This window comes from Alosa alosa, chromosome 4 (genome assembly GCF_017589495.1).
Source record: "Alosa alosa isolate M-15738 ecotype Scorff River chromosome 4, AALO_Geno_1.1, whole genome shotgun sequence".
Lineage (NCBI taxonomy): Eukaryota > Metazoa > Chordata > Actinopteri > Clupeiformes > Clupeidae > Alosa > Alosa alosa.
This window is the reverse complement of record NC_063192.1, coordinates 20,804,526-20,816,509: the sequence shown is the minus strand read 5'-3', so window position 1 is coordinate 20,816,509 and position 11,984 is coordinate 20,804,526. Positions and strand designations below refer to the sequence as shown.

General features: G+C 42.2%; 1 protein-coding gene across 2 annotated transcripts in view; it reads left to right on the top strand.

Moving 5' to 3' along the window:
* The first annotated feature begins 704 nt into the window (after positions 1 to 704).
* Positions 705 to 11,984, top strand: part of pik3cd (phosphatidylinositol-4,5-bisphosphate 3-kinase, catalytic subunit delta) — a 31,894-nt gene continuing 20,614 nt past the window's right edge. Inside the window, exons 1-8 of one of the 2 annotated variants that reach the window (XM_048241243.1) lie at positions 705 to 909; positions 1,792 to 1,950; positions 3,912 to 4,140; positions 4,783 to 5,009; positions 5,702 to 5,881; positions 6,870 to 7,025; positions 9,213 to 9,302; positions 10,340 to 10,561. In XM_048241243.1, coding sequence (XP_048097200.1) covers positions 1,828 to 1,950; positions 3,912 to 4,140; positions 4,783 to 5,009; positions 5,702 to 5,881; positions 6,870 to 7,025; positions 9,213 to 9,302; positions 10,340 to 10,561 — 1,227 coding nt within the window. In that variant the 5' untranslated portion in view covers positions 705 to 909; positions 1,792 to 1,827. Of the gene's footprint in view, positions 910 to 1,791; positions 1,951 to 3,911; positions 4,141 to 4,782; positions 5,010 to 5,701; positions 5,882 to 6,869; positions 7,026 to 9,185; positions 9,303 to 10,339; positions 10,562 to 11,984 lie in introns of both variants that reach the window. The other variant, XM_048241241.1, reaches the window with a different exon arrangement.

Sequence of the window (11,984 nt, the reverse complement as noted above, 5' to 3'; positions counted from 1 at the left end):
AGCCAGGAGAAAGTTGAATGTACTAGAACGCGTACTAGAACCAGGTATTAGCCGATTATTAGGAATATTTAAGTGTTTTAAATACGTTCCTGTTAAGCATGCAACAACTACAGATTGAATGATTGAATGTACACATGTGTGAATGTGAGTCATGCAGGATTCTCCATGCAGATGCCCTTAGACTGATGTTGTAGCCTACCAGTTCACATCATTAAAGGCCCCTGCTAACACCTGCCTTTGTATTTAGAAAGTACGGTTCTGAAGGCTTATGTTAACTGGTGTCCAATTTTCTGTTTGGTTTGCATTATCTGTTTAAGGATTATAGCTGGCCTACTTGATCTGCCAATGCACTAGCCATGAGCCAATGTTGAATTTAGGTGTGCTTATAAGGTGTGCGTAAGGCTCCTTCAAATTTCATTTGGCCTATGGATATTTGGTATAGCTTACTAGATGAAAGTTCCGTTTCAGAGAAACTGGAAGACCAGAATGTCCATATCCATATTTGAGCAACCGACTAAAGGACACCAGTGGAAGACACAGGCTACTTTTGTTCAAGCATTTGTAAAGGCCCGATTAAGCAGAAATAACTTAAGATGTGCAGTCTACAGAACTGAGCAAAAGCGGAGTGGCAAGGAACAGGCCATCTACCATATGCAGACTTTAGAGATGATCCCTCCCCCAGTTCAATGTACTGGGCGATCTCGCAGAGCTCAGTGTGTCTCCTCACCTCCTCCCCGACACCCAAATAGATTTCGGCGTCCGTGTGGTTTGACAGCAAGCGAGCTGTTGTGTTCTCGATGAAGAGAATTCTTCATCCTGACATCAAGGGCTGTCCGTCGCGTCGGAGAGGAGCATTATGGACAACTAAGATGGATTAATATCAAACTGATAAATTCTTCTTACGCAGAGGCAAGTGAGGTGGTTTGCCCTACATTTTGAGCATCATAACTGTCTTTTTATCGTGGTGATGGTAGGGCATTGGCGTATACATTATTACGAGTATCCCGTACGCCGGTTTTAAAGACGTCGCCACTTAAATATAAATGTTTGTTTCATGCTTGCTTGGCTTAATACAGTGCTGTTTGCCCGACAAGGAAACATTTGTGTGTTGTGTTTTTTTCCTGTCGGTGTCAGTTACATATTATGATGTGCGCCACGGTCACAAAAATCCCTTACGCACTTCACCTCACTATGGCAGGCTACTATAGCACAGAAACTTAAAATATCAACGAAACTGTAGCATGATGTATGCACCTCATCGTGTTTTATGCTATATAGGGTTTTACATGTTTTAAGAGATAAGCCTTCTATGTACTGTAACGATGGGATCGTCTTAAATAAACCCATTTGGCCAGTAGAGATGACCGTTCTTCTGTCCATGATGAAGGACCTCGTCGAATTTGTGACGCTGTTCATACAACTGTAGCCTACTGTATTTGTCTTTAGGCCATATTCAATGTTTAACATTAACTATGTTACAACAGCATTTTGCATTGTTATTGTGTATTTCAGGACAATTAATGAATGGTTGACTACACATCTGTTGCTATATTTCAGAAATACTCAGGGAAAGGGAAAGTGCAAGTTTAGGCTACTTCACGTAGATGAAGATTCATGTAGATGTAAGCTATAGCATGCGGCAGCCGCATGCATTTGAGTGATTTGTTGAAAGGCTGCAGTATGCCACAAACTATCGTGTTTTTAAATTAACTATGTATTACTGAGTGGTTATGGGGTATGTCTGTTTGTTCTGTCTGCTGAAGCTCACGTGTATGGTTGTGTGTCCGGCAGTGAGGCTGTCTGTCGATAGATGACTGGCCTCCCGCCATGGGCATGCAGGATGAGTGGGAGACGGAAGGCCAGCTGGTCACCGTGGACTTCCTCCTGCCCACCGGCATCTATCTCATGTTGGAAGTGTCGCGCAATGACACCATCGCTACCATCAAAAAGGTATGGTGTCAAGTCATACGCCATAAGTCATAAGATGAACGTAGGCTGTCTCCACATGTGTGATACAAGAGACGCCATATAACTAACCACTCACAACACAAATGTGAACTGTGTAGTCTAATTTAGTTATGAATTTCAAACAGGGTTTATTTGCAGTACAATCTACAATTCTAGTAAAAAATACATTTGGCATTCCTCCTCAACTCTGAGGTGTAACTTTTGTATTTGTTTGGTATGTTAGATAAAGTGGTTTATACTCTATATATGACTGTCACAACTCTTCCAAGCAATGACTGTCACAACTCCTCCAAGCAGAATTTATTTTCAGCATCTATGTACAGTGTGTTGGGTTTGAACATACTTAACTTGAAATGTTCCACTTTTTGGTTTGGTAGCCTATGTCAGATAGATGTGGTTTTATGCATTCTTCTGGAAATGACTGAATGTGTCACAAGCTTAATGTCAGTGAACGAATCGCAGGAGAACACTGAAGTCAAACAAAAGCCATGGAAAGAATATTGCTAGCAGACAGTTACCATTTAAAACTTCAAGGGAATGACTGAAAACATTGATGGTACTATTTAAAGTTTTGGACATAATACAGAGGGATGTATTGGTTGTATAAAGAGGGATGTATGTATAGGTTGTATAAGATGACACGGTTAGTGTTAATGTTGCCGTGAAGACAAAAAAAAGTAAAAGAAAAAAAAATGTGTTGGAGTGGACATCTTTAGTGGTTAAGTTTTTCAACTATATCAGTTACTGTGATGTTTGAATTGTCCAGGCTGGACCATTTTTGGTAGGCCTTGACTTAGTGTGATGCATATCTGAAGTGTACCCTTTGCTGAAAAAGTTCAACAACGTCAGCTATGTTTCTGAAAGTATGTCTCACGGACATTTGGCCTATATTTCAAAAACCTGGTATTTCCATTAAACTTGCCATGCTAATTCTATGCTTTCTTCGACATCAGACTAACATAATACAGAAACTCCTAATGTGGTCCAGTTTTCTGCCCACAGTAAGTTTTTGATAATAATTGTGTTGAAGTGGTGTAGTTTTAAAATGAAACTTGAATTTGGGATCAAAATGTCAATTGTGCCAACAAATGGAATTTCTGCCTTTTTTTCCCAATTGTGTAGATGCTGCTAAGTCTAGGCACTAATTATAACATACAGTAATCCAATATAACCACATATTTTGAGGTACAGAGAGAAAGAGAATATGTAGAATGTCAAGTGTTTACCATGATCATAAAATTACCCCCTAGCAGTGTATATTCAAGTGAAAAAGCATTATCCAAGAATTGCTGCCTTTGTCTCTTTAACATTAGACAATTGTTTTGCATTTTTAAAACACCCAGTCAAAATCCCCATACCCAGACGGCCAGCTGTGTAGGATACAGTCATGAGGCGTATTGAATAGAACAGTGTGTCCACTGCGACTAATACAGGCTTGGTTGCATCTCCAGTAAAGCCCTGTGAAGTGCAGTGCATCTCCATTTTCACACGTTTGCTTTCTCTCTTATTTCCACTCTCCCGTGGTCACTGATAATTGCAGATGCTGTCATAGGCTAATTTCTGTGTATATGTGTATGTAAAAAAAAGTAGACGACGTGTGTGTGTGTGTGTGTCTGTACATGTAGTGCATGTGTTGAAAGACCACCTGTGTGTTTGTGTAGTATGTGTGTACAAATTTAGTGTGAGCTAACATGCATTTACCTAAATGACTGTGAATGACCACATATGTGTGTGTGTGGGTGTGTGCATGCATGTGTGTGTGCGCCTTGTGTATGTGTGTGTGTGTGTGTGTGTGTGTGTGTGTGTGTGTGTGTGTGTGTGTGTGTGTGTGTGCGCGTGCCTGTGTGCCTGTGTGCCTGTGTGTCTGTATATGTGGTGTGTGTGTGTTTGTGTCCCTCGCGTGTGTGTGCCTTGCGTACATGATGTGTGTGTGTGTGTGTTAGATGCTCTGGCGTCACGCAAGGAGTGAGCCCCTGTACGGAGCGCTGGGTGACCCCGATGTGTACGTGTTCACCTGCATCAACATAACAGCGGAGCGTGAAGACCTGGAGGATGAGCAGCGGCGGCTATGCGACGTGCGGCCCTTCCTGCCCATCCTGCGGCTGGTGGCCCGGGAGGGCGACCGTGTAGAGAAGCTCATCAATGCCCAGATCAGCCTCCTCATAGGCAAAGGTCAGGCCCCTCTATGTTAAAGTTAAAGTTTAAGTTGACTGATATTTAGCAGACGCTTTTATCCAAAGCGTCATGAACATGCAACGGCGGGAATTTTACCTGGGTCAACCGATTGTCAGTCAGTGACGTTACCACTGCTTCACCATGCCCCCATATGTCTGCTTCACCATGCCCCCATATGTCTGTCTGCTTTTCTATGCCCACCTGTCCTCCCAACGTCAGGCCATATTAACTATCGGTTAAAATCTTTCTGTTTTAGCTCTTCACTGTGTATCCAAATCTATTACCATTTTCATTGTGTGTTTACTTGAATAAATGACGTAGTTAGTGCTTAGTTCTTTGTTCTGCTGTTAGGTCAAACAGTAGAAAATATCTGTCTCATTGTGGCCTCTAGACACCCAGTTGTCATTAGTCTGCTTGGGTCTGACTGGCAGCTCATTGAATGGTAGATAGGAGCAGCTGCATGGTCAGCCAGATGTGTTCTATCTTTATTTTTAATGTCTTAGCCTCCAGCAGATATTAAGTTCTCCATGAATCCTTTGTCCTTGCCTTGTTTTACTATCCCACCTGGTTAGTTGTTCATCAGCAGTTAGTGACAACAGTAATGAGACATGACATAAGAACCTGCTTATGTCATGTTAGGTCTGCATGAATTTGAGACACAGAAGAACCACGAGGTGAAAGAGTTCCGCACCAAGATACGCACGTTCTGCGAGGACCATGCCCAGGAGCGTCAGCGACTGCCGTGGCATGAGTGGATGGAGTACAACTTCCCCTGTGACCTTGAGCCCTGCCCTACAATGTCGCACAGCGGGAAGTTGCGCAACATCAAGAAGATCTTCGTCAACGTCAAGTTTGAAGCCAGTGAGGTTAGACTGCTGTTTTTGTTTTTGTTGTTGTTATTGTTTTCTGTTTTGCATATTTGTCCTCCTCAAACAAGCTAGAACTTGTTGGTTTGTGATATTTTAAGTTAGTATGATAAGGGTCAAAGAGCTTATCATGCTAACATATCTTGAGTGGGGACTCTCAACATTTTATGGTCTTACTTTCATTGGCCTACACATGGAAGTGTTTTTGACGGTGATTGACAAAACAACACTGAATTACTCTAACAGACTCTAGAGTGTAGTTTCCCCACCCACACTAAGCACCTTTGCAGTGTCAGTGAGCAGTCTCTCGACTAGCACCGTACCAAATGTGAAAAGCAAAACCGCTATGGCATTTCAAAGACCGAAAAACTCCAGAAAAACTCCTCACAGGTGAAAGACACATCAGACAGTCTGATGCCCACTGTTAACAGGCCCGAACATGCTTGTAGGGAATCTGGCGTGTGATTGGGTACACTAGAGGCACGCCTGACACTTGATACTCCTTGTATGCTGTGCATACATACATCTGTGTTTTCTTCCCTTCTTCTTCTTTAAATATTCATGCCATGCTTCCTGATTGATTTCTCTCTCTCTCTCTTTCTGTCTCTCTTTCTCTCTCTTTCCTCTCCATGGCGGAATCAAATGGCTCCACTTTCTGCACTTCCTCCAACCCACCCCCACCAACCCATCAGGAAAGCTTCATGCTTCAGCTGGAACCCCAGGACGTGCCGGCCACGCTGATTGGCAAGGCCCTGCGGAAGAAGGCCACAGTGTTCCGGCCGGCCAGCAAGGAGAAGCCAGAGGACTACACCCTGCAAATCATGGGGAGGTGGGAGTTTATCTATGGGAAGTACCCCTTCTGTCAGTTCAAGGTGAGTATCAGTAACACCATTGTTTGGTAGAGTGGTTGTGCACACATCCCACCTTTCTTTAGGCCACGTGCAGGACAAAGCATAAAAGTAAAACAAAAAAGAGGGAATGTTCTCACACCGGAGTTAAGCGCCTACATTTTTAATTAAAATCACCAACTATTTGACCACCAAAGGATCGAAACGTCGCTGGTTTTAATTAAAAAATTGTGAGCTAAACTCCAGTGTGTGGACGTTCCTTCTTTTTTGTTTTATATCAGTAACACCATACATGCCGGGTGTCAACTGCACTGAAATTCCACTGGATGTATTATCCAATGTTATTATTCAGGTTTGCACACCTCTATGAACCAGCATGCCTGTTTACTGGAACCTCTACTTCTTTAAACAGACATTTTGAGTGAAGACTTCCCTATGAGTTAAAAATATGAAGTATTTGCATACTGTAGATGACAATGTCAGCCTCTTTACGAGAACACAGAGAACGAAGACCGTGTGTTGAATGCTTTTATGCAAAATCATTCCTTGTGTTAGTCCCTGATGTTAATTTTAGATTCAGATTGACTCTTGATTCAGAAACACTTCTCTTCACAGTGCCTGTGTATGTATGTGTGTGTGTGTGTGTGTGTGTGTGTGTGTGTGTGTGTGTGTGTGTGTGTGTGTGTGAGGGGGGGGGGGTGGGTGTAATTGTTGATTTTGAAACTCCTGCTACCTGCAGTGGTGAGTCATAGCTGCACCAGGGCCCCTCAACAGTGAACTACAGATGGTGAACTACAGAGAGAGGCTAATGGGATTTCAGCTGCATTATATAAATGAACACAGACCGTGGGATCTGATTGTGATCGCACCCACTGCACTATTTTCTCTGGACCTGGATGTCTGGTCCTGCATGTGTGCTTCTTGTTGTATCAGGGCAGCTGCTTGCAACTAAGACATTTTCTCTCTCTCTCTCTCTCTCTCTCTCTCTCTCTCTCTCTGAATATTCCTGCAGTATATTTTCTCATGTCTGCATGCCGGTGTGCCCCCACATTTAATCATGGTTCATCGCTCTACCATCAGCAAGTATCAGGAAGAGCAGAGCTGCTTGAGCAACCAAGTTTCTCTGGGACGACCCTCGTCCAAACCTCCCCCACTGCCCATCAAGAAGGTGAGAGGCTTCGGTCTGGTATTAACAGAGGAACACACTTGTCTTCTGTCTCGTTGTAATTTTTAATTAAACCTGTGCTCTGGACTTTGACTTGGAAAAAAAAACATGCCTTGATGGTGTAGCTTACACAAAAAAAAATCAATTTAAAATGTTTTACACTATATCATGGCCAACTTCTCTGGGAGCTTAAGGGTACGTTCAGACTAAGCGTCTTTTTCTCAGCTGCCGGCGTCCGTTTTACATTATAACCCTATGGAGTAGACCGTGTTTTCAAAAAAGTCGTCGGCTTCTTTTAAAACGCGACTGCAACCATCTTTTTCTGCAGCTCAGAAGTTGAGAAATGTTCAACTTTTAGCGGAAAAACGCCATACGTCATGCTGTCTTTTTTACAGATGACCAATCACAAGCAGATTACCGAGACCTGTGGTTTCCCATGACAACCAAGTAAAAAATGGAGAAGGTGACAGAACCCCGGTTAAGAGGCCCTGTCCACACTAACCCGGGTAAATCTATAAACACATAAATAAGTAACCGTTTAGCCCTTCCATCCACATTAAAACGGCGAATTCCGACACTGAAGACGAAGCTTTTCAAAAACGATCGCTGAGGTGGATAAATGTGAAAATGTGACAGGTTCGCACTGTAATGTGTACAGGGTAAACGAAGGTTTTCAGAGAAGATGACGTTCGGTTGCCATGACACTGCCGCAAGCTTGTGCTCGAGATGAGACGCTCTTAATTATATATGGCAGGTGAAATGGAAATGATGATCTCTCTGTACAATTTACTGATGTATCTTCGGTTACAACTCGTCATACTGTTTTATACATATTCGTTACTCCAACGCAGAAGGCGAGCGCTGTACTTGTTGTGCTTAAGCGATGGGAGAAAAACGCAAAGACGCTGCAAACCTTACATGGAGCGGCGTTTCTGGATAAGAAACCGGCCGAACAGCTAGCTGGTGGGACAATTTTGTTAGCCAGACAGTGCTGCCAGAGGAGTGGAAAAAATGTTTTGGATGTCGAGAGGCAGCCTATACAAGTTAAGTGACATTTTGCACCCGCACATAGAAGGCCAGATGACTCGCATGAGAGATCCAGTAGATGTGGTCAAAAAGGTTGCCTGTACTCTGTATTACCTGAGTGATGAAGGTAGGCTACGGAAAACAGCTAACTCTTTCGGCTTGGCCCGTCAAACTGTCTCCAAAATAATCAGAGATGTATGTAAAGCTATTGCCAATCACCTGGGTTCTGAATAGATCACCCTGCCACTGACTGAGCCTGCCGTAGCGGACCTTACCTGCCATTTCTTTCAAGCCCATGGTATACCTCAGTGTATAGCAGCTATCGATGGCACACACATAGAAATGAAACAGCCTTCGTCAAATTCAATGGACTTCCTAAAAAGAAAGAAGGAAGCTGTGTGTGATTACAAATACAGCTTCAGTGTCTGAGGCTATAGGGAATTGTTTGACATGACTTCACAACTTTACCATAACATACCAAAAGCAATAGCCAACATTTTCTCTTCCGCGACATTTTGTACCCACACATAACGTTAGTCACTTTGTCTATCGCAAAAAGACGCTTCCGGCTGCTTTTTGGAACAAGAACGCTGGCAGATTTTTTTTTTTAAACTGAAAAAGCGGTCTGCATAACTTCTTTTGTCAGAAAAAGACGCTAAGTCTGAACGTACCCTAACAAGCGCAGCTGGCTTTAGGCCATTATGACATCACAGCCATTTAAGTCTACGGGGGAAAATTGAGCTTTTTGACATTTTTAATCCCCTATTTCTCAAAAACTATAAACTTTTAAGAAAATCTGAAAAAGTAACTCTCTTGTCCAACTCCAGACCTACAAAACGGTTATTTCAACATGTCTGTACATTAAGCGGTTAGAGTCCCATTCATTCTTGAAAAGGTAAAAAGAAAAAAAGGTTATAATAATAATAATAATAATAAGAAGAAGCCAGGAGATTTCAAGATAGTGGATTCCATCCACTATAACTATGTAACCAAAGGTTACAAACTAGCTTCACACATCAGAACTGGTTTTCCATTCCTACTGTGTCTTCAGTACACCACACCTTCTTGTTTACTTCTTCTGCAGAGCAACAGACAAATAGGAAATGAAAGTGAACTGAAAGAGCATTGATGTATTAGTGTCTGGTCCTTCCACTTTCTTTACAGCAAAATACATCCTCCCTACGCTCCATCCAAGAGCCTTTCTACATCCAGCTACTGCAGGGCAGCCGGGTCAATGCAGACGAAGGCATGAAGGTGTGTCTCTTTACGTAGTGTTTGTGTGGTTGCATGCTTGCAGTCAGGGGAAACGAAATGCTGAATAACTTGGGCTGAGTGTAGCTCATCTTTGGAGGTGACAAGGGGTAAGATTGTAACCGGTGCGGTCATGTGACCCAGGCCACACATTTCCCATAATTCATCAGAAGCGGTTGAGTGAAACTCATCAAAAACAGGAAGTGGGGAGGTACTATCTGGCTTTCACGGCTGCCTCTCGGGGGCCCAGATTCTTAGAAAAGGCCACTGTGTTCTGTTTTTTTAGTCTTATGGTAGAGAAATGAAAAGTCATGGTGGCTGTTTGTGACAGGCCATGTTGCCTGCTCTTGTCTTGAGCTTAACATATTTGTCATCCTCTTTGTCTCTCTCACTTTCTCACTCACACACACACAAACACAGACGTTTCCCCTATTTGTGTGTGTGTGTGTGTGTGTGTGTGTGTGTGTGTGTGTGTGTGTGTTGTGAATGCATCCCATTTTCAGTGCTGTGTCTTCACACACTGCTGTGCTGGCTCCATGTGGTGTTTGATGAGTGTAAGGGGTTATGAAGTGCTGTTTCAGCATCAGTCTATTTTCTGCTTTATGAGGACATTGCTGGTTTATATTTGGTTGTACAGCCTCATCGGACATCCGGCTTTTCCACTGAGTAGTCTGAGTCACAGCAAATTGTGGCTCTGGTGAAAACAATGGATGAGATGAGAAAGCTGTTCAAGATACTCTGCACTTTAGTGCTGCCTTGTCTGTGACCTTGTCTGCTTTGATGTGGAAGATGTAGTACATCTTAATGATTATTTGTATTAAAAAGATCATCAAAGATATTATTAATATTACAAATATGTTACATAGTTGGTCCCTCTCCTACACATTGTAAGTCAAATAAGACCAAGAAAAGAGACAGAGAATGAAGTATACATATCCAGGCTTTGAGTAATAACTTTTTAGCAGACGATGATGCCATGAAACACTTTATTACATGTTAACACAACAGCATCATGACATGGCCCATAACTGTTCTCTCAGCTCGTGGTCCAGGCAGGTCTGTTCCACGGGAGTGAGCTGCTGTGTAAGGTGGTGACCAGCAACGAGGTGAACGTCTGCTCGGAACCCGTTTGGGATCAGAAGCTGGTGTTCGACATCAGCGTGGGGGACCTGCCCCGCATGACTCGCCTCTGCTTCGCCCTGTACGCCGTCATCGCCACCACCAAGAAGCCTCGCTCCACCAAGAAGAAGAACAAGCGAGCAGTAAGAGCTAGAGTGGGATAATAGTGGGGTTGTGAGGGCAGGGCTTTAACAGAGACGGGGAAGCGAGCGCTCACAGTAAACTGAAACAATGCGTGCTGTGTCACACTATGTTTGAGGCTTTTCAGTTTAAAACAGTGACTTATCTGTTATGAAGTAGTCATTTATGACAGTGCACTGAATGGTTGGTGCCATTTTACTTAGTAGATCAGTAATACGTGTCTAGATCGTGGTAATTAGAGAAGGGTAGAAAAGTAGGATAAAGCACCGCACACTAGGTATGACTCCAACAATGTTTGGATCATTAATGGACAAAAGCGTAACCATAACCATTAAATTAACCAACATTTCAACCCCCAACAACATTCATTCAATCGTTGCCACCAGCAACTAAAAAAGACTTTACTGTATGTTTGCCTACATTGTCACAATCAGAGAATAGTGTCATCTAAATCTCTACAACTCATAATAACCTACAAATTGCTTAAAAGTTCTTTCTAAACAGTAACCTAGCAGTTGTTGTGGTAACAACTTGGTAACATGTTTGCAATAAAGTAGCAATATCTTCTAGTTAATATGTAATTATATTGCAACTACCGGTACGTGTTTACTTAGAGATGAAGATGACGAGCATGTCAATAAGATGAAAAGAGTATGTCAGTAATTGCAGCAGTATTGTGGTGGACATAAAAGTATGGATAGGCATTTTAATAAATGTTAGAAAAAACAATACCGGTAATTCAGCCATTGGTGCAGTGCCAATTTTTCTCATCATCTTCAAGAGAGGAATAGAAACTGTTTTCAAGGAAATAGCTGGATGAAATGGTACACTGACAAGGAAATGGTATTAAATCTGTAGAATTTCCTCATTTTGCAATTTCTACAAGAAGCCTTCCCCTGTTTCTGGGTGATGGCTGGGAAAACCCTTAATTTCACCATCACATTTGGTTACTATACTGGTTCTTCCTCAATTTAAAATAATTCAGATTTCTGATACATAGACATGCTACTCTTACATGGTGGCCAACATATTCCAACAAATTCCTTAATTTCTTGAAGTAGCCTGCAAAATGTATTAATTTAATTACATGTTAATTACAAGTTATGATATTTTGTTAGAGATTGCTATTACCACAGCAGTTGCTGGTATGGTTAAGTAATATCTTAGATAGTATAAGTTGGTGATTTTAGATCATTTTATTGCCACAATACTATCCAGTCATTCTACATCTAGCAAAAGCCCATAATAACATCCAGTGTAAAACTGACTGCAGTTGTCATGAAGCCAAAAGCACAGACTGAAATAAAATGCTTGTCTTTGTCACAAATGAAGACATCGAGTGTAGGATTTCTCAATGTTGTTACTGCAGATGTTGAAAAAACAATACACTTCCTGTAAAATCTGCGCTCTGATGTTCATTCATCA